This window comes from Carassius auratus, chromosome 47, assembly GCF_003368295.1.
Source record: "Carassius auratus strain Wakin chromosome 47, ASM336829v1, whole genome shotgun sequence".
NCBI lineage: Eukaryota > Metazoa > Chordata > Actinopteri > Cypriniformes > Cyprinidae > Carassius > Carassius auratus.
This window is the reverse complement of record NC_039289.1, coordinates 15,005,790-15,027,267: the sequence shown is the minus strand read 5'-3', so window position 1 is coordinate 15,027,267 and position 21,478 is coordinate 15,005,790. Positions and strand designations below refer to the sequence as shown.

The following is a 21,478-nucleotide window of genomic DNA, read 5'->3' as shown; positions in this document are numbered from 1 at the left end:
TTTCAATGAATCAGAGATGTGCTAAAAAGTACTTCCGGTATAACGCAGTTGTACTCCATGCTACAAAATTAAATACTGGTGTTTGTTGTTTATATATATATATATATATATATATATATATATATATATATATATATATATATATATATACACTAAAAACCAAAAAGCATGCATTAATATATTTGCATATTAATGCAAAATGTACATACAATTTTTTTATTAAATTTTCACTTTTGTCATTTTAAGTTGGAATGCCAGGTCGACTACTGAAGGAAAAGATGAAAACCTAAATAAAACTGGCACATAGTAAATACTTAATTCATGTTAAACTAGATTACGAAATAACCAATATTGTTTTATAAACATACCTCGTGATTTAATACATGTATAATGATGTTTGATCGTTGATTAGATCAGCAAATGTGTATTTGCACAGCCATATTTGTTTGCACTGAAATGCATTGTGGGAGAGAAGTAAATACCTATCTAAAAAACTAGCCCATCCACTGTCAACAGCTGCTGTAAATATCACACTGGATTGTTCTCCCAGTTCGACAGTAAGCTAACACAATCACTATTCGAAAGGTCAAATGACTTTGCTCTATTTTTGATCTCTAGTAATGATTTCCTCTGGATAGCTGATTTAAATCTCTGCAGACTTTCAATGCAGATGTGTGTAGAGTTTGTACGCGGCTCACCTGCCGAAACTTTGCTCTGGCTTCCTTTTCCTTCATCCTCCCATGAGCGACTAAGTAGTCAAACACTTCACCTGACACGAACAGAGGCATTCAGAGATGTGACATGATGTGTGCTGATAGTGATATTAAATATGTCTCTCACCTCTCCATCACACTCACCTCCACTTGCATACTCCATTATTAAATAAAGCGTCTTCTCTGTTTCAATCACTTCAAATAACTTAACTGGAAAAGAGAAACAGATGCAGAGAGCGATTCAATATCTTAAGCTGAAAACTTGAATAAAAAGTCTTTTTTTGACCTTAATATGATTTTAACAATGATTTAAAAATGCACTAAAAAAAAAAGAAAACTTTTAATTTGACATTATTACAAAGTCTACTTAAGCGTGTTCAGAAGCATTCATGAAAGAGTATCTCTTTAAGTACACTTAAGTGGCTTAATAATATTATTTCTTTAATATAATGTTATCTGCAAATACAGTGTTTTAGAAATATACTTTTAAGTTTTAAAGTACACTGCAAGGGCATATTAAACAAACTGGACACTAGATTTTCAAACAATATGGAGCTAAAATAGTCTCAAAATGAACAAATAAAATATGATTCACAAACGTACAATCATACCTGTGCACTCATTGATTGTGCTTTGCTTTTATAAAATGTATTTTTTCGATGTAAATGTAAATGTTTTTGCAAATCAGATTTTGTAAATACATTCATTTTTGACACCGTTTTAGCCCCACAAAGCTGAGTGCTGGAGCTGTTTGAAATGAGGACAGATCTGATCTGTGCTTGTTTCTCTCAGGAACTCATCTATGACATGGAGAAACACATCAGGGATGCTTGTTGTGGAGATGTGCTCACAAACACATCACACACACAGCTCCCTGTGTCTTTCCATTTCATAGTGTACTGTAGTATGTGAAGAGCTTCTGTCATTCAGTTGACTGCTTCCTGCATGCAGTCTTTAATGCAGTGTGTGTGTGTGTGTGTGTGTGTGTGTGTGTTTGTGTGTTCAGAAAAAAGAGAGAAAAAAATGTCAGGGATAGGTGGGTAATCACAGCTTTTAGTCTGATTAATCTAAAATCCAGCTCAGTCTCAGTCAATCAGAAGCCAGCATTGACATGCATGAGGCCCCAGAAAGGGCACGCCAGAAACAGCCAGTCATGGCAATCGATACAGAGCTGAAAACAGAGTCTTGTGCTGACAAAAAGGCACAAAAGAGCTGAGCTGGTCAGACATCAGCCACGCATAGCTAATCATGCTAAAGCAGCACGTCTGAACGACTCTCCTGTGATTCCCTTCCATTAAGAATATAAATAATCCAGTTAACATCTCATACAAATGGAATGAGAGAAAAGAGAGGGTAAGTGCCATGTCACAGATGAAACCGAGCTGTGTATTAAAACAAGACATTAAGGAAGACATTACTTCCTGTTAGCAGGTCCTATTATGCTCTTTTTACAAAGTCTTGATTTTGCTTTGGGGCTGTACTACAACAGGCTCTCATTACTAGGTTGTTCGAAGAACACTTTATTTTTTACATGCATTATTACAACACCTCTCTCCCCAGTCTGGCATGAACAGCTCGAATAGTTCGAGTATCAAATTAAGGCCCCCCTTCTGAAATATGACATGTGCTGTGATTGGTTATCTGGGCCAGTGTGTGTTCAGGTGAATAGCTGGGCCAGTGTGTCCAGTGATTTGTAAGCTGGGTCAGTGTGTGCTGTGATTGGTTAGCAGGGCCAGTGTGCATCCAGTGATTGGTTAGCAGGGCCAGTGTGCATCCAGTGATTGGTTAGCAGGGCCAGAGATTTGAGGGAGATTTAAACCTGAATGATTGTAACCACTTTGATTGTAATGGGTTAGCTGGGTCAGTGTGTGCTGTGATTGGTTAGCAGGGCCAGTGTGCATCCAGTGATTGGTTAGCAGGGCCAGTGCGCATCCAGTGATTGGTTAGCAGGGCCAGTGTGCATCCAGTGATTGGTTAGCAGGGCCAGTGTGCATCCAGTGATTGGTTAGCAGGGCCAGAGATTTGAGGGAGATTTAAACCTGAATGATTGTAACCACTTTGATTGTAATGGGTTAGCTGGGCCAGTGTGTGTTGTGATGGTTTAGCTGGGCCAGTGTGTGTTGCGATTGGTTAGCTGGGCCAGTGTGTGCTGTTATGTGTTAGCTGGGCCAGTGTGTGTTGCGATGGTTTAGCTGGGCCAGTGTGTGCTGTTATGGGTTAGCTGGGCCAGTGTGTGCTGTTATGGGTTAGCTGGGCCAGTGTGTGTTGTGATGGTTTAGCTGGGCCAGTGTGTGCTGTTATGGGTTAACTGGGCCAGTGTGTGCTGTTATGGGTTAGCTGGGCCAGTGTGTGTTGCGATTGGTTAGCTGGGCCAGTGTGTGCTGTTATGGGTTAGCTGGGCCAGTGTGTGTTGTGATGGTTTAGCTGGGCCAGTGTGTGTTGCGATGGTTTAGCTGGGCCAGTGTGTGCTGTTATGGGTTAGCTGGGCCAGTGTGTGCTGTTATGGGTTAGCTGGGCCAGTGTGTGTTGTGATGGTTTAGCTGGGCCAGTGTGTGTTCAGATTGATTAGCTGGGCCAGTGTGTCCAGTGATTTGTAAGCTGGGTCAGTGTGTGCTGTGATTGGTTATCTGGGCCAGTGTGTCCAGTGATTTGTAAGCTGGGTCAGTGTGTGCTGTGATTGGTTAGCAGGGCCAGTGTGCATCCAGTGATTGGTTAGCAGGGCCAGAGATTTGAGGGAGATTTAAACCTGAATGATTGTAACCACTTTGATTGTAATGGGTTAGCTGGGCCAGTGTGTGTTGTGATGGTTTAGCTGGGCCAGTGTGTGTTGCGATTGGTTAGCTGGGCCAGTGTGTGCTGTTATGTGTTAGCTGGGCCAGTGTGTGTTGCGATGGTTTAGCTGGGCCAGTGTGTGCTGTTATGGGTTAGCTGGGCCAGTGTATGTTGTGATGGTTTAGCTGGGCCAGTGTGTGCTGTTATGGGTTAGCTGGGCCAGTGTGTGTTGCGATTGGTTAGCTGGGCCAGTGTGTGCTGTTATGGGTTAGCTGGGCCAGTGTGTGTTGTGATGGTTTAGCTGGGCCAGTGTGTGTTGCGATGGTTTAGCTGGGCCAGTGTGTGCTGTTATGGGTTAGCTGGGCCAGTGTGTGTTGTGATGGTTTAGCTGGGCCAGTGTGTGCTGTTATGGGTTAGCTGGGCCAGTGTGAGCTGTGATTGGTTAGCTGGGCCAGTGTGTGCTGTGATTGGTTAGCAGGGCCAGTGTGTGCTGTGATTGGTTAGCTGGGCCAGTGTGTGTCCAGTGATTGGTTAGCTGGGTAGGTGTGTGCTGTGATTGGTTAGCTAGGCCAGTGTGAGCTGTGATTGGTTAGCAGTGCCAGTGTGTGCTGTTATGGGTTCGCAGGGACAGTGTGTGGTGTGATTGGTTAGCTGGGTAGGTGTGTGCTGTGATTGGTTAGCTGGGTAGGTGTGTGCTGTGATTGGTTAGCTGGGTAGGTGTGTGCTGTGATTGGTTGGCTGGGCCAGTGTGTGCTGTGATTGACAGCACTTGGTGCCTTGTTTGGGAAATGTCATGCCCCTTACCATAGATGCCGGCTGCGAGCTTCAGTGTAAATATTCAATTCAAATCAAATAAATTCGAGCGTGATATAAACCTGGATGATTGTAACCACTCTAAATTAGTCTGCCTTGTGAAATTAGCGTGTCTCCGGCAGTGATAACATGATAAAGTCCAGAATGTGGTTTTGTGGAATGTGTAGAATGTGGAATAGGATGAATTTGAGCATGATGTCTTACCTATATTAGGATGATTTAACACTTTCATGATCCTCACTTCACGAAAGAGCTGTGGATAAAAGTAGAAGCAAACAGCATTAGAGAAAACATATTTATCATTTTGCTTTAATGTATGGTTACCTGCATATTCTGAATTGTGACATTTTGATATTTAACCAAAACACTCTGTTTCGTCTCAGCCAATATCAAAAACGTACTATGGTACAATATGATTTTTAAGCAATAACTAGCTTTTAACCTTCAGCAAATTCGACAATATACTTCTTGTACCATCAGTGGTGCAAAAGCTCTAAAGTTCTCCACTATTTTGTGTCAGATATGAACAATTCAGTGAGCTGTTAAATGGAGAATGACTCTGACCGGATCACTGAATCAGTAACTCACTTCCAATTCACAAAGAAATGTTCAGTGTGATTCATCAGGTTCATTGTAAAAATCACCTTGTTCATGAATCAGACATTACTGTTTTGTCTCTTTTGTCTGGTCGAGATAAAAAGGAATATGTTTTATGGTGAAATATTGTGGAGTAAAAATTGTACTATATGTACTTAAACACAGTTATAGAAATAGTTTGTTACTGCCACACTGCAAAATGGCAAGAGCTTTGTTATAATGTTGAATCTAGAAGGCATCATGTTGCTACAATGAGCAATTTTTAGGAAAACCGTTTAGCTTTGCCAAAGTTTGCAAGGCTCATGGCATTGATTCAGAAATATATTCAAGAGAAGCACTCAGCAGCAAGTAAATCAAATATTCATGAGCACATATACCATACATCTCTCCTGAATATATCTGTTTTCACATTCTCCCAGATGTAGACATCGCATACAAAAAATACATTGTGGTTGGATGCTTTCCATGTCAATCAGAGTTGTTTCCGGTCTAAATGGGTGAAATAATCTGCAGTCAAAAACTAGAAGCACAGCAGCCGGAAGTGTCTCTCTGTCCTGAGAAGCTCCCATACACACAGACGCTCTCCTCAGGGCTCCTCACCAATTCTCTCTTTTCAATCAAAACAACAGGAGGCCGTTTTTTGTGAATGAGTGCCGCATGAATGAAAGAGTGCATCCAGCTCTGCAGCATGTCGTCACACATCAAACTGAGACACGAGACGGGAACAGGATGGGAGATCAAAATATACAGATATATGATTTGCATTGAAGCCGGTTTCCACCACTGAAAAAAAAAAAGTTATTGCAACTTTTAATCTCACTATTCTTACTTTTTTTTTTTTTCATAGAGTTGCGTAATATAAACGAACAACTGCGAATTATAAAGTCAAAATTTGAGGGGGATAAAAGGACCGATATGTTCTTAGAATTGTGAGTTCATATAACACAATTCTGACTTTATTTCTCAGAATTGCAAGATACAAACTCGCAAACAGCAAAAAAAAAACTACGAATTGTGAGAAAGTCGCAATAACCTTTTTTTTTATTCAGTGGCAGACACGGGCTTACATAAATTTTTATGATTGTTATTTTATTGTAATAAACCTTTTAAATTAAATTAAATGAATTTCAGCACTTATACAAGTAATACGACTGTGCATTTATTTTTAATTAAGCCCGTAGAGGCTGATTAGTTTGGGTCTTAATTCTAAAAACTTAGAATTCTCATTATTTCTCATGATTATTTTAATCGCCTTTACACTAAAGTTGCTAAAATTCTGTTTTTAATATCACATTCTTTGGCAATTAAGTAAATGTTTAAAATTTGTAAATTTTTTCTACAATTAATTAAGCCTATGTTTGATAATAGTGTCTGACATTCAGTAAATTTTTACTCTAAAGTGCCTTTTTTGCTTTTAAATTAAAATACGAAAAACGATCTGTAACCTATTTGTGCAAAACACCCACAGTGTCACATCAAGAGTGGAAGTGACCAGCGGCCGTCTGAAGGACAGGAGAGCTAGAGTGACCCATCAGCTCCATCCACCACGGAAACACCTAACAATACAGTCTGACAGATCAATCTCTCACGATAAAGCCTTTGTTCTGTGGTGTGCCTCTTCAGGCATCACAAACACATCTGTGTGGGAATCTCACTCTAGAAAACACCTCCATACATAGACTCTGGAATTACACCACACATGAAAAACACACAAACATCAAATGGTCCAGCAAACTCTTCTTATTTTTTTATCTTACAAAATTATTTAAAAGTAAATCTCTATAAAATGCAATAAAATGTATAAATGTTGTTTGGAGCGGAAACTATTAGATATGTACTGTAGAAATGTCTGTACTGTAGTCAGTCATTAGCTGGTTTTAACTGCATCAAATGTCTGCCTCATTTGGACCTTTTTCTACAGTATAGCAGGAAGTTACCACATGGATTTTAGTGTTGACAGCAATAGCCAAGCCAAACCCTATTTATCATTTGTTGATAAAGCAGAAAAAAAATAGACAATATACATAAATAATTATAAATCAACATTTGATCCCAAATTAATAATTCCTAATTTAAGCTAAATTGCAACAGTGTTTCTTGCAACAGTTATTCTTTGATAGATGTGATCACATTCTCACCCGTCTGGGACATTATGATGATGGAAGTAACTGTAGAATTAAAATAACTTGAGCGAAGCAGCACATATTATAGTGGTATTAACAAAACAAGTGAATTACTGTGTTCTCTAATCACCCTTTTCATTAGGTTTGTAGGAGATCTAATGAGCAGAGATGTCTCTTTACGTGTGACCTCTGACCTCTGTCTGTCCTGTGTAATGTGTCGTCCCTGTCCTCTGAACAGTTGGCAAAAACAATAAAAGGAGAAAAGGAAAATCAAGAAGCTGTGCTTTTTTTTGGCCAGTCTGCTAAGAATAAATATCAGCTTCTATTTTTACAGCCATAATTCTAAAAACCACAGTAACATTCCAGTCACACACTGACAAGCGTGTCATTTCCTGTAGTGTGTGTGTGTGTGTGTGTGTGTGTGTGTGTGTTATGAAGACGTGATCACGAGCAGGCACGACGTGGCTGTTTCCTGTCACTGGTCCTCAGAAGCTGAACAAACCCACTCAGGACGGATTACACTGTAAAGTGAACATCACTATGACCAACTGCATACTCCAATAGTGCAACGCTAAAAATATCATGAGAAACACTGAAAAACTGATTTCTGACGTAACTGTCCGGCTCTAGATCAGTTTACAAGATTTCTCATGCAAAAGGAAGCTGCCTGGTTTGAAAATTACTTTTGTTTGAGTTTTGATTATTACTCACTACACCGCTGACAATACAGTAGATGATGGACCTTTTCTCCTGTGATATTTCACCAAAAATTGTGTAAATGTGCATTTCAGAATGCACAACTCGTAAAACCGTATGTGTGTTTCTGGTGTACAGTATATCTAAGATTGTTATATATATATATATATATATATATATATGTGTAAGATTTAGAACTTTTGCATTTAAAATTGTTTGTGTTTAATTCATATTTACATTGTGTGGTGTATGGTAAAAACAAAATAACACGAATAAGGGTTTGAAATTCCGATTAATATAAAAAAAAATTACTTCAGGTTCCAAATGATATAATTATACGTCATAACGTTATAAGTAAATCTCAAAGAACATATTAAAATAATTTAAAAAAAGGCACGCCATGACCCCTTCAAATGCCCATGATTCACAAATCTCTACACATCATAACCATTATTAAGCAAGATTTAGTCTAATTTTATAATATTTTCAGCTTCCGATAAAAGTACACTAAGCCGTGTTTGACAAATTATACCTGTTATTTTAACCCTTCAAAATCAGCAAAGAAAACACAAAGGTCATCAGACCGCGCCTATTAATTATTCAAAATGGCGATTAAATGAGAATCCATTTAAGAAACCATCAAACGCTGGTTGAGAGAAGATGTGCTCGTATAAAAGCTCATAAAAGAACCATGGATGTGCAGTGCTCTCGGACATGCTTCAGTTAGCCGCTAGCACTGAATCCTGATCGCTCGGAGCTGGGTGAGATCCCAGCAGAACCAGCATCTCCATCACTCAACCCTGATTCTGGATGAGTCAACACACCGGACCAGAACTTAGGACGTCAGACCTTTATCAATATGGAAACACAACTGGATGATCCTTGTTGGGGGAGGAGGTAAAACCACTGTATTTACAGACGTGTGTGTGTGTGTGTGTGTGTGTGTGTGTGTGTGTGTGTGTGTGTGTGTGTGTGTGTACACCTCACCATGAGGTCATTAATCTTACTGTCGAAACGTCAGGCAGAAGAGATCAGTGTAGGTTTCACTGAGAACCTCACTGTCCATCAGTTCAAGTAATTCTAATGTGAACATCAAACAAATAATGGAGGACAGGCCTCTTTAACATATTCAAATGACATGATAATTCACAGTATGGAAATAAAACTAACCTTTCATTAATTTGAAATATACAGGTGTTGCTCATATAATTAGAATAACATCAAAAAGTTTATTTCATTAATTCCATTCAAAAAGTGAAACTTGTGTATTATATTAATTCATTACAGACTGATATATTTAAAATGTTTATTTCTTTTAATTTTGATGATTATAAAAAAGAAAAATCCCAAATTCAGTATCTCAGAAAATTAAAATATTACTTAAGACCAATACAAAGAAAGGATTTTTAGAAATCTTGGCCAACTGAAAAGTATGAACATGTAAAGTATGATCATGTACAGCACTCAATACTTAGTTGGGGCTTCTTCTGCCTGTATCACTGCATCAATGCGGCGCGGCCTGGAGTCGATCAGTCTGTGGCACTGCTCAGGTGTTATGAGAGCCCAGGTTGCTCTGATAGTGGCCTTCAGCTCTTCTGCATTCTTGGGTCTGACATATCGCATCTTCCTCTTCACAATACCCCATAGACTTTCTACGGGGTTAAGGTCAGGCGAGTTTGCTGGCCAATTAAGAACAGGGATACCATGGTCCTTAAACCAGGTGCTGGTAGATTTGGCACTGTGTGCAGGTGCCAAGTCCTTTTGGAAAATAAAATCTGCATCTCCATAAAGTTGGTCAGCAGCAGGAAGCATGAAGTGCTCTAAAACTTCCTGGTTTATAGCTGCGTTGACCTTTGACCTCAGAAAACACAGTGCACCAACACCAGCAGATGACATGACACCCCAAAACATCACACTGACTGTGGAAACTTTACACTGGACCTCAAGCAACGTGGATTGTGTGTCTCTCCTCTCTTCCTCCAGACTCTGGGACCCTGATTTAGAAAGGAAATGCTAAATTTACTTTCTTAGAGAACATAACTGTGGACCACTCAGCAGCAGTCCAGTCCTTTCTGAAGAGGGACGCTTCTGACGCTGTCTGTCTCTTGACACAAGGAATGTGAAGCTGAACCCATGTCTTGCATTCGTCTGTGTGTAGTGGTTCTTGAAGCACAGACTACGTTTACATGCTGTTAAAATTCAGGTTATGGTCGGTTTAAGGTCACTATTTGGGTTTCTGAAACATTCGGGATAACCCGTTTACATGCGTGAGCAGAGAGAGTTACTCCTGTATACATGGAATGTGTAATCAGTCGCCAATATCTCGAAGTAAACAGCGACGCACGGTTAGTGTCTGGACGTAATACACAACATGCGTCATTTCCGATTCTTCTTCCTGTATCCAAAGACTCAAAAGACCAAGATTCCTTGCGAATAGAACATGCGCAGAACACACATTTTGATGGGGATATGCCCAAACAAGACCAAATATTCGGGTTAGAAAAGGGGTACCCCAGGTATAATATCCCGGATTTTAAAAACCGGGATATGAGCATATCCGGGTTTTTGCCGGTGTTTACATGGCCGTGCGCGACCGGGTTATTGCTAATATCCCGGTTTTTAACGTGTTATTGGCTGCATGTAAACGTAGTCACTGACTCCAGCTGCAGTCCACTCTTTGTGAATCTCCCGCACATTTTTGAATGGGTTTTGTTTCACAATCCTCTCCAGGGTGCGGTTATCCCTATTGCTTGTACACTTTTTTCTACCACATCTTTTCCTTCCCTTCTTCTCTCTATTAAAGTGTATGATTACTACACTACATGATTGTGTAGCCTACAGAACTAGACTAGAGACCATTTAAAGGCTTTGCAGGTGTTTTGAGTTAATTAACTGATTAGAGTGTGGCACCACGTGTCTTCAATATTGAACCTTTTCACAATATTCTAATTTTCTGAGATACTGAATTTGGGATTTTCCTTAGTTGTCAGTTACAATCATCAAAATTAAAAGAAATAAACATTTGAAATATATCAGTCTGTGTGTAGTGAATGAATATGATATACAAGTTTCACTTTTTGAATGGAATTAGTGAAATCAACTTTTTCATGATATTCTAACTATATGACCAGCACCTGTATATTTTATCCAAAACAAGGTCCAGTCGTTTCATTTAATCAGTTAAATGAATGTGTTTCCAGTCACATGACCTTGGCATTGCAACCATCATGCTATACCAGGCGAGCTACACTCATATATAAAATAACAACAATATTTAACAATATTGTATTCTCACAGAGGTCTTGAAGCAGAGAATTTGAAACATTGTGAACGCAGGGTGAACTTTCGCAAACTGGGACGTGCTTGATTTATCAAAAGTTACTAGATTTATTCATGTTTTTACCAGCACAAAAGAGCACTTGAGCTGTTCCTCAGGAGGATTTCTGTGGGCGCACTCAGAGAAGGAACAGAATAACCACATGTGAAGTCATCTTAGCTTAAGGTACGCGCATAAACCGCCAAATACATGCAAAAGTGTGTCAAAATGTGGCACTTGGTAATTATTCACATAACCCCTTGACAGTTATAATAAGTGAATGTAAACACTTGAGAATGAAAATACATGTAACAGTAAATTGAATTTGTGCAGCTCTTAAAGTGACAGCAGCCTAATATTCCTGCTGCTGACTGTGTACTTAATATTAAACCAAACAACAAAAGACAGAGACAAAATCACTCACTGCTCTTGACTGAAGGACTCTATAGCTTTGATAAGAAACAAAGAAAGTTTAATTCTTACAGTCAAGACTATGATGCTTTATTTTACATTCATTTTCTGTAGCAGGCTGTTATCTGAATGTGTTAGACTTGCCCTGTTTGTTTCATTTGTATCTTTTTTTCTATTGTATTTGGCCTTTTTTTTCTTTTTTATTACTGACCTTTTAATTATTTTCAATAAAAAAAGTTGTGTTCAGCTATGCTTTACAAGCCATTTAATGGGGTCTTTAATATTAACCCATTAATGGAAGTGGTTTAAAGAAAATGTCATGCTTCTACGACCACCCCAGAGTCTGAAAATGACCCTGAGTGAGTCCGGCTATCAACATTTATGACCGCTTTGTGATTTTGGAAATCTCCCACTGAGATGCATTACTAGGAGAGATAGGACATGAATTTTGCTTTAAAATGTTCAGTGGACACTAAACGTGAGGATTTATTCGCTGCAGACTAATTGACTTGCATGAGCTCTGATGTAGCTCTGATCACGAGAGGCTGCGTCATTCTCTTAAGGTCATCGCTGCTTATTAAAGCCAAGAAACAGCCACTCTGACATTCCCTGCTCCAAGACAAAAAGGCAAACCTTTATTTACTGCTACCATCATGCAACTCAGCAGATATTTCTGTTGGATTGAGAACATTTGATCTACCTGACGGTCTCTCTTTATTCATCTATGAACATGCTAAAACGAACTGTGATAAAAATGCAAGATGCTAACACTGCCTAGAAAAATTATAACATTCAAGCAACATGCTAAAGTCTATTTTAGCAGAATAAGCACATAGTGTGTTCCTGTTGCTCAGTGGTAGAGCATTGGGTTAGCAGCGCAAGGCTGTGGGTTCAAGTCCCAGGGAACACATGTTAGGTAAAAAATGTTATGCTGAATGCACCATAAGTCGCTTTGGATAAAAGCATCTGCTAAATGCATAAAATGAATTAAATTTTAATTTAGTCTGTTGCGCTGCATGTTTCAGAGCGAAGTGCAATTTCACTATTGTTTACTACCCTGAACTAGACTCCAGTCCAGGAATATATCCTCTGAGATCTGCATTTGTTCAGCAGTAATATAATGACCATACTTTTCAGGATCGAATTTCTATCTTAAAAAACCTTGCAAACCTAAAACACAATGCAAGACGCAAACGCAATATTCTGAGGATGAAAATCACTAGATTTTAGAAGATTAGTCACACAAAAAAATAGTTTTAACATAGAAATGTCTCACCAGTGTTTAGATTATGAGTCTTATTCTTTTACTAAGAACAATAATCTCACATCAGAGTTTCAAAACCCATATTTCTAATGTGCTTGTTCACATCTTAAAAAAAGGCAACAGGGTTGAAAGTCACAAAACAGGAGAAGAACATGTCAAAACCTTCATCGCAATTAATGAACACTGAGCCCTCACCTTTTGGAGGCTTGTGGGGTTGAGCTGTGTTTTATCGATGATCTTCACCGCGACCTGAAAGACAAATACAGTGCAATGTGTTTATTTATAGATGGATACATCTGAATATCTAAAGGCTAAGGGGCATCCACGTCATCATCCCTCCCCACGTCACAGCAAAACAGCGCCTTTTCTTACATAATCTGTGCTTTGGTCTGACGTACAGCCTGTTCAATAATGCATGCTGCTTCTAGCCCTAGAGAAGTGCCTTTATTCTCAAACTCGAAAGATTCGGCCCAGCGTCCCTGAATGAGGGACTGAGGGTCAAGAGCTAAACAGGACAGATGTATAATGTCACGTTTGTGAAGTAATGTCTGTACACCTGTATCTGCTCACCTCTCTTCCTGTTAAAACATGGCGGGCGAGTTTGACTTTAGCAAAGTTGCCTTTGCCGATGGTTTTGAGGAGTCTGTAGTTGCCGACGTGAGGCAGTTCGTCAGTGAGGGACGCCACGGAGCTGCGGCAGCGCGGGAGACTCTGACGACTCGCTGATTTGGAGGGAGCTGCTGGTGTGTCCGTGTATCCCTCCACAGACGTGTGCTGACAGACAGAAGGAAGGAAAGAAAGCGTGGGGAATTCAGATTACATCTTTAAATAAAAATACTTGCAGTGTAATTGGTTTTTCAAATGTATTTAAAAAACTACTGCATGTTTAAAAAAAACTACATTTGAGGTTTATAGCAGTGCGCACACACTCTACCATCCTATACTATCCTAAATAATTTACAAAACTACAACAAATGTGTTGATATATTTAAACTATTATTAAAAAACAGTGGAGACCATCATAAAAGGGTGAAGGGGGGGGGTCTAATTAACATAAACACACGATATAATTCAATTGTGGATTTCATGTCATTATATTAAAACTGCTGTCTTTGTGTTATTGCTGGATTTCAGATATTGCTGAGAAATAAATCAAATCTATGTGTGAAGAAATATACTTAATTTTGATTGCATTACTTTTTGTCTACTAAAACCTTATTTAAAAAAACCACTCAAAACAACATGAAAATATGAGGCTGGATCATAACAGCGTGGACTGCATTCACCTTTAAATGGCACGTGAGTGACACCTATTTGTTTAAAATAGATATAAAGTCAAATCTGAGTCCAACCAAAATGTGTGATATAATAAAAAGTCTTTTTTTTTTCTTTTTAACCACTGCATCCTGTTGTTACTTGTACTGTAAGAGGTTGTTCACACAACACATATTTCTATTCCAGTGCGCTACTTTTCTAGTTTTTCTATGTAAACATGCTCGTGTCTCGTACACAAGCACAGCGTTTTTAAGATGCCATGTCAAGTTAAAAGACTTGAACATTTCGCTCAACAACGTTAGATCCGAAACTGTGGATCAATCACAAAAATCACACAAAAAAAGAAAACTAAATTGTAGGAACCTGTACACATCAAGATGCGTTATTTTGTCCCCATTTCTTTTCAGCGACTCACACCATGAGCGTTTATAAAAGATAAATCATCAAGTTAAAAATGGTTAACTTTTAAAAAGGCATTCTATTTCATTGTGCTAAACTCCATCCAGCTGTTTTTGCAAACACAAAAATAATGAAAAGAAGATAACAAACAAACAGACTTCTCAGAGGCACTGCTCCTGTGGCTCCAGCACTCAGTCAAACACTGACATCAGCGTGACCGAAGCACTGGAGCTAGTTAACTTCAGCTCGACCGCTAGACGCTCAACAGAGAGCACTCAGAACACACCCTTACTCACCTGAGACTCTCTGACATGACTCGGCCATCACTAAAGCCCTCGTTTGAACATCATGAAACAAGATGATTGGTTTGAAGCTACGTAAGAATGGAAAATGACTTCCCGTATCCAATTAAATATTATTTGACTGTGAACTTGTTTATTACAAAAAACTATTTATGGGACTGTATTATGGATCATAGAGACTCTTATTGTAACAAAAAGGCATTTAGAGTTCAATGGTTATTTTACAAAACATAATATTAAATGACTATTTATGATCACTGCTGTCATAAATGTTATTTATTATTATGATATACAGTGAACGGCAGACAATATTGCATACAAAATATCTCTACAAATGCATCGCATGACTGATAATTCAGTGGTGTAAATGTATTCAGAAGCAATATTTTCAGCAGTGTTCTATCAGCTTTTTAAATCTGCATTTTTTTTTTTATTTACCTTTATAAAAGCCTATTTTTTAACTGTTTTTATTTTTTATTTACTTTTTTTGTTCATGTTAGGGTTACAATGAAAGTGAAAACGCAATATAGGCCTGGACTACAAATGAGAATTTACACTGCAAAATTACAACTGAAAATAAACATGGTTATGAGATTAATGTTTAAAGCACATTGTTCTTCAGTTTGTCTAATGATTGTAAACAGTCACTGGGTTCGTCAGACTGCACACATTTTAGCGGTAATGTGACCAAAAATATTTAAGACCCATCGAATCTGAATTTAGGACATTTTAAGACTCTTTAAAGACCCACAGATAACCTACAGATATTTCATCATATTCAGTGAAAGTAAGATATAACAACGCAGTTACAGTATGTACAGCTGGCTAATAAGGGTCTATACTCTGGGTCACTATTAAAGGCGTCTATTGTCACGTCATACATATTTACACAAAATAAAATAGTTTAAAAAAAAAATCTGTGAGAACGGGGTGCTATGCAACCAACAATGAATTATAATGGATTAACCTGAGAGTAACCAACATCCACAGTTCCAAAACAGCCACATAATGGGAAGTTTAACCCGTTGAGGAACTTTAACCAAGACCAAATGAAAGTGATGCTATTTAACTAACAGAATGACATCACAGTGTAGGGGCTTTGGCAGTGTGTAGTTAGAGGAACTAGCCACCAGGACAGTTCCCCTGAGATTCATTCTGGAGACACCTGACACTTATATTATATCTTGCAGAAAGGGACATAATAGCAGCCATTTAATCACCGGAGGACAGAGACGTGTCTGGACATTGGTGCCGTTTTCCATGTTTGTGGAGTATGTATACAAAACTTTTGAAAAAATGGTGAATACTAGTGTTTCATATGGCATGAGTTAAGCTAGTCAACGTACACTTACATAACTGGACGTTCCTATTATAAACACTGATTTAGGACAAAGAATACTTTTGTGATACCATCCTGTAGTTAACTTTGTGTGAATAGCATGAAAAGAAGATCCAGTAATGAATTGATTACAGTAAGATCTCTAACATGCATTCCCAAACTGAACAGGGTGAACTGTAATTTCCTGCCGACTTTCAACCAGCTTTAAAACCTTCTACAGCCCACCCAACCCACCCAAGATGACTAGCTGATCATCCTCACCCATCTCTTCCCTGACAAGAAACACGGTAGTAGGACTTTAGAGATAAAGTGACTGAACTGAGGTTGTAGAGTACAGTCCTGTGACTCTGGTGAACTGAGGATGACCTGAGCTGTGCGACACAATAAAACACAAGCAGAACAATGTCTGTCAGAGAAAAGACCCTCTCTTGTGGTCTTACTCCTCTACTGTTCCTCACGGCACACAAGCACATTAATATAACCCAATAAAGATCTCATCCATTCACCCTGGTCAATACTGCGTCTTTACTGCCTCACGATGAAGGTCAGGTTAAGGGAATGAATGCAACGTGTTCAATACAAGTTAAGCTTCATCAGCAGCATTTGAGGCATAATGTTCATTTCAACTTATCCCTGTTTACAGTAATGAGAGCATTATGAGGGGTCCATGTTGATGAATTTTGCAGAATTGCTGAGTAAAAAGCATTTATTATTGAAGCTGTAAAGTTTTCCAAAACATCCTTTTACAATGGCTTCATTTTTAGGCATTTTTTATTCTTAACTGAGAGGTCAAAAATATATATATATTTATATGATTTCCAAAATTACTTAAAAATGCTGTCAAAATAAGGTTTAAGGTTTCATGTGGTTTAATAACTTTAGGCCATTTTAAAGTAAAAAAAAAAAAAGTACTAATATTTTCTGTCAGAGTCACACTAATGCCGTTTTCCTTATTTAATATCTCAGTAATCATCCTTCATTAGATATTGTTCAAAAGCTTTAACACTCAAACTTAATCTCATTAAAACAGCTCTGAAATCAAACAATGCGATACAATGGAAAAGGTACTTTAAAGACTTTTAGAGGGCTCCTCCCCCAGTGGGCAGGGTCTGGTGTCATATTACAAAACTTACTATTTTATAATAATAATTGTGTCTAAATTTGACAAAAAAAAAACATTATTTGGGACAGTCTGAGTCTCAAGATTCCATATTTTATGCTACACTTTATATTATGACAGACATTTAACAATTTGTGACAGAAAAATTAATGTAAAAAAAAAAAAATCGGATTTTGCATTTTTGTAACATCAACTTCAAATTTGGGACATAACTTAGACATATGGCTTCGATTTTATAACTGTTTTAGATCCCAAAATATTTTGTTATGGTACATATTTATTTTATATAAAATAAAATATTATTAGAGTATATTTTCTTTACCTAAAACATACAATGTTATAGGTGTTTTATATATTATATTGTTTATAAATTTACTTCTCAATTAAAATAAAATAAAAAGCGTATTTTAACACAATACAATGAAATATAGGCCTATGATTAAAATATTAACACTTAAGTCATCAATATTTCAGACAACATTTTCTTTACAGTAAACAAAAAAACATAATTTTCTTACACTTTCATTTTATTTGCATTTGAAACACTTTCACTTGTGTAATAATCTGGTGATTATTTGCTTTAAAATGAGACCACCCTGAGGACTATATTCCAAAGCGTTCATGAATTACAACCATTTACATCTGGACAGTGCATTTTCATGTCTATGCTCAGAAAGAGGGGGAGGCAGTTAAAAGGTTGAATATGTTTTCAATATATTAAATATACATTTTTTAAACAACAGAAATTCTTAATTCGTAAATATCATTAAGCTTTCAGGGAATTGCACCACATGACATTTTATATCCTTCCTTTTCATGAAAGATCAAATTATCTTTGAGACTCATTGATCTTGACACACAATCTTGTGGGTCTTCTGGGTCCTTTATCTGATATAATTTCCTTTTTTTTTCCATGCATGTTGGCTGCCACCACATGACATTCCTGGGTGTAAAGACATAACTTTTTTTTGTAGAGGTTTATTTTCTAGATCAGCAGTCAAATAAGGTCACAGCTCATGTAAATAAAGATAGCTGGCGGGTTCTGTCTTAGTGATGCCTTGCCTCGGATGGAGAACTGTTTCTGACATCAATGCAAGCAGAATTCAGTATTACAAAAACCTGAAAAGCATTTATTCTAAATTTAAATTAAAATTAAATTAAAAAAATTCTAAACAAGGAAGCTATTAGAACATGCATGCAGAGCTTTGAAGAGAAACAACCTCATAACAGGGAGGAATTTGGCCGCTCAGTCACAAACCAAAATAACTGCAATGACAATTTTCAGTCACCAGCGCTGGTCTCAACCCTGTGCTCTTCCTGAGAAAACCTTAACACTTTAGCCAAATCTGGCTGCACTCTTAAACTGGACTGCACACCAGAGTAGAAGCCACCCCTAAAGCCTCAAGAAATGAAACTAGCATCCACAGTATCTTGCGTTTTGAGCACAATGGCAGAAAGCCCAATCCAGGCCATGACAATCAGCATTCAGTGTAACTGGTGACTCAGCGAGGTATCGAATGATCCAGACACATGACACCCAATACTGCCCAGGAACAGATTTTACACTTTTCAGGAGGCTAATATACAGACAGAACAGAGTACATTTGTAAAATACTGATCTGAATTATTAGTATATACAGTATTGTTCAAAATAATAGCAGTACAATGTGACTAACCAGAATAATCAAGGTTTTTAGTATATTTTTTATTGCTACGTGGCAAACAAGTTACCAGTAGGTTCAGTAGATTGTCAGAAAACAAACAAGACCCAGCATTCATGATATGCACGCTCTTAAGGCTGTGCAATTGGGCAATTAGTTGAAAGGGGTGTGTTCAAAAAAATAGCAGTGTCTACCTTTGACTGTACAAACTCAAAACTATTTTGTACAAACATTTTTTTTTTTCTGGGATTTAGCAATCCTGTGAATCACTAAACTAATATTTAGTTGTATGACCACAGTTTTTTAAAACTGCTTGACATCTGTGTGGCATGGAGTCAACCAACTTGTGGCACCTCTCAGCTGTTATTCCACTCCATGATTCTTTAACAACATTCCACAATTCATTCACATTTCTTGGTTTTGCTTCAGAAACAGCATTTTTGATATCACCCCACAAGTTCTCAATTGGATTAAGGTCTGGAGATTGGGCTGGCCACTCCATAACATTAATTTTGTTGGTTTGGAACCAAGACTTTGCCCGTTTACTAGTGTGTTTTGGGTCATTGTCTTGTTGAAACAACCATTTCAAGGGAATGACCTCTTCAGCATAGGGCAACATGACCTCTTCAAGTATTTTAACATATGCAAACTGATCCATGATCCCTGGTATGCGATAAATAGGCCCAACACCATAGTAGGAGAAACATGCCCATATCATGATGCTTGCACCTCCATGCTTCACTGTCTTCACTGTGTACTGTGGCTTGAATTCAGAGTTTGGGGGTCGTCTCACAAACTGCCTGTGGCCCTTGGACCCAAAAAGAACAATTTTACTCTCATCAGTCCACAAAATGTTCCTCCATTTCTCTTTAGGCCAGTTGATGTGTTCTTTGGCAAATTGTAACCTCTTCTGCACATGCCTTTTTTTTAACAGAGGGACTTTGCGGGGGATTCTTGAAAATAGATTAGCTTCACACAGACGTCTTCTAACTGTCACAGTACTTACAGGTAACTCCAGACTGTCTTTGATCATCCTGGAGGTGATCATTGGCTGAGCCTTTGCCATTCTGGTTATTCTTCTATCCATTTTGATGGTTGTCTTCCGTTTTCTTCCACGTCTCTCTGGTTTTGCTCTCCATTTTAAGGCATTGGAGATCATTTTAGCTGAACAGCCTATCATTTTTTGCACCTCTTTATAGGTTTTCCCCTCTCTAATCAACTTTTTAATCAAAGTACGCTGTTCTTCTGAACAATGTCTTGAACGACCCATTTTCCTCAGCTTTCAAATGCATGTTCAACAAGTGTTGGCTTCATCCTTAAATAGGGGCCACCTGATTCACACCGGTTTCTTCACAAAATTGATGACCTCAGTGATTGAATGCCACACTGCTATTTTTTTGAACACACCCCTTTCAACTAATTCAACTAATTGCCCAATTGCACAGCCTTAAGAGCGTGCATATCATGAATGCTGGGTCTCATTTGTTTTCTGAGAATCTACTGAACCTACTGGTAACTTGTTTGCCACGTAGCAATAAAAAAAATATACGAAAAACCTTGATTATTCTGGTTAGTCACATTGTACTGCTATTATTTCGAACAGTACTGTATACACATTTGTTTCAATAGTGCATTAGTACGTATATATATATATATATATATATATATATATATATATATATATATATATCACCTTTATTTATATAGTGCTTTAAACAAAATACATTGCGTCAAAGCACTGAACAACATTCATTTGGAAAACAGTGTCTCAATAATGCAAAAAATGTGCATTAATTGTATATATATATATATATATATATATATATATATATATATATATATATTTATATATATATTAGACCAAAATAATATTTTAACAAAACTGCTTCACTTCTTCATTTATAAAATAAATTAATAAAACTTAGTCATGTGGTTCAGTCAACAAAAATAAATAAATTAAATAATCTTAATCTGACCTTTTTAATCGCAAGGCAACAACTCACATAATGTTTTTACCTTAAAAAATAAAAAAAAAATTTTTTTTTTGCAAATTTAAGGTTGTAAGGAAAATTATAATTTTTGGCTTAATAGTAATGAAAATTTGAAATCTTCTTTAGGGCATGATTAATTAAACGCAATTAATCGTGATTGTCATGCACATTTTGTCAGTAAAGCCGGTTCTGTGATTAGCAGTAAATCTCCATCACCTGGTTTCAGGTGGAGCGGCATTTACTACACAGAGCTGTAGTTCTCTAACAAGCTATGAAAAATCGCATTCATGACCACAGACGATATAATCGTAGTATTACGCGATAATGACAGCTGTTTGTGTATCTTCTCAGTGAACTACGGCTCTGTGTAGTAAATGCTGCTCCATCTGAGAGCATGTGAAAATAGCACATATAATAACATGTTTTTACTCCAAACTCAACTCATAACGTCAGCCGAATGTTTAAAATAAACACTTCTGTGAGATGATGTGGCTTCTTAGAATAATTAAGGCACACAATATTCCATTCTGTTCTTAGCAGTGATAATGTCGATTAGCATTTTATTATTGATATACTTAATTATGATGAAAATTATAATAAGAACTCAGATAAACCGAATATTGACATAGTCGTGTGTTTATTAGTCACACTGAATCAATGAAAGCAGTTAAATCTGTTTTCTTTAT

The 21,478-nt window shown here is 37.5% G+C and overlaps 1 protein-coding gene across 2 annotated transcripts in view; it reads right to left on the bottom strand.

The window, feature by feature from the left end:
- LOC113065208 (serine/threonine-protein kinase MARK1-like) overlaps positions 1-21,478 on the bottom strand; it is a 46,737-nt gene that overhangs the window by 20,171 nt on the left and 5,088 nt on the right. For both annotated transcript variants that reach the window (XM_026236466.1, XM_026236467.1), the window contains exons 2-6: positions 13,276-13,479; positions 12,901-12,954; positions 4,503-4,551; positions 858-923; positions 699-769 (exon numbers count right to left, since the gene is read on the bottom strand). In XM_026236466.1, the coding sequence (XP_026092251.1) occupies positions 699-769; positions 858-923; positions 4,503-4,551; positions 12,901-12,954; positions 13,276-13,479 (444 nt within the window). The remainder of the gene's footprint in view (positions 1-698; positions 770-857; positions 924-4,502; positions 4,552-12,900; positions 12,955-13,275; positions 13,480-21,478) is intronic.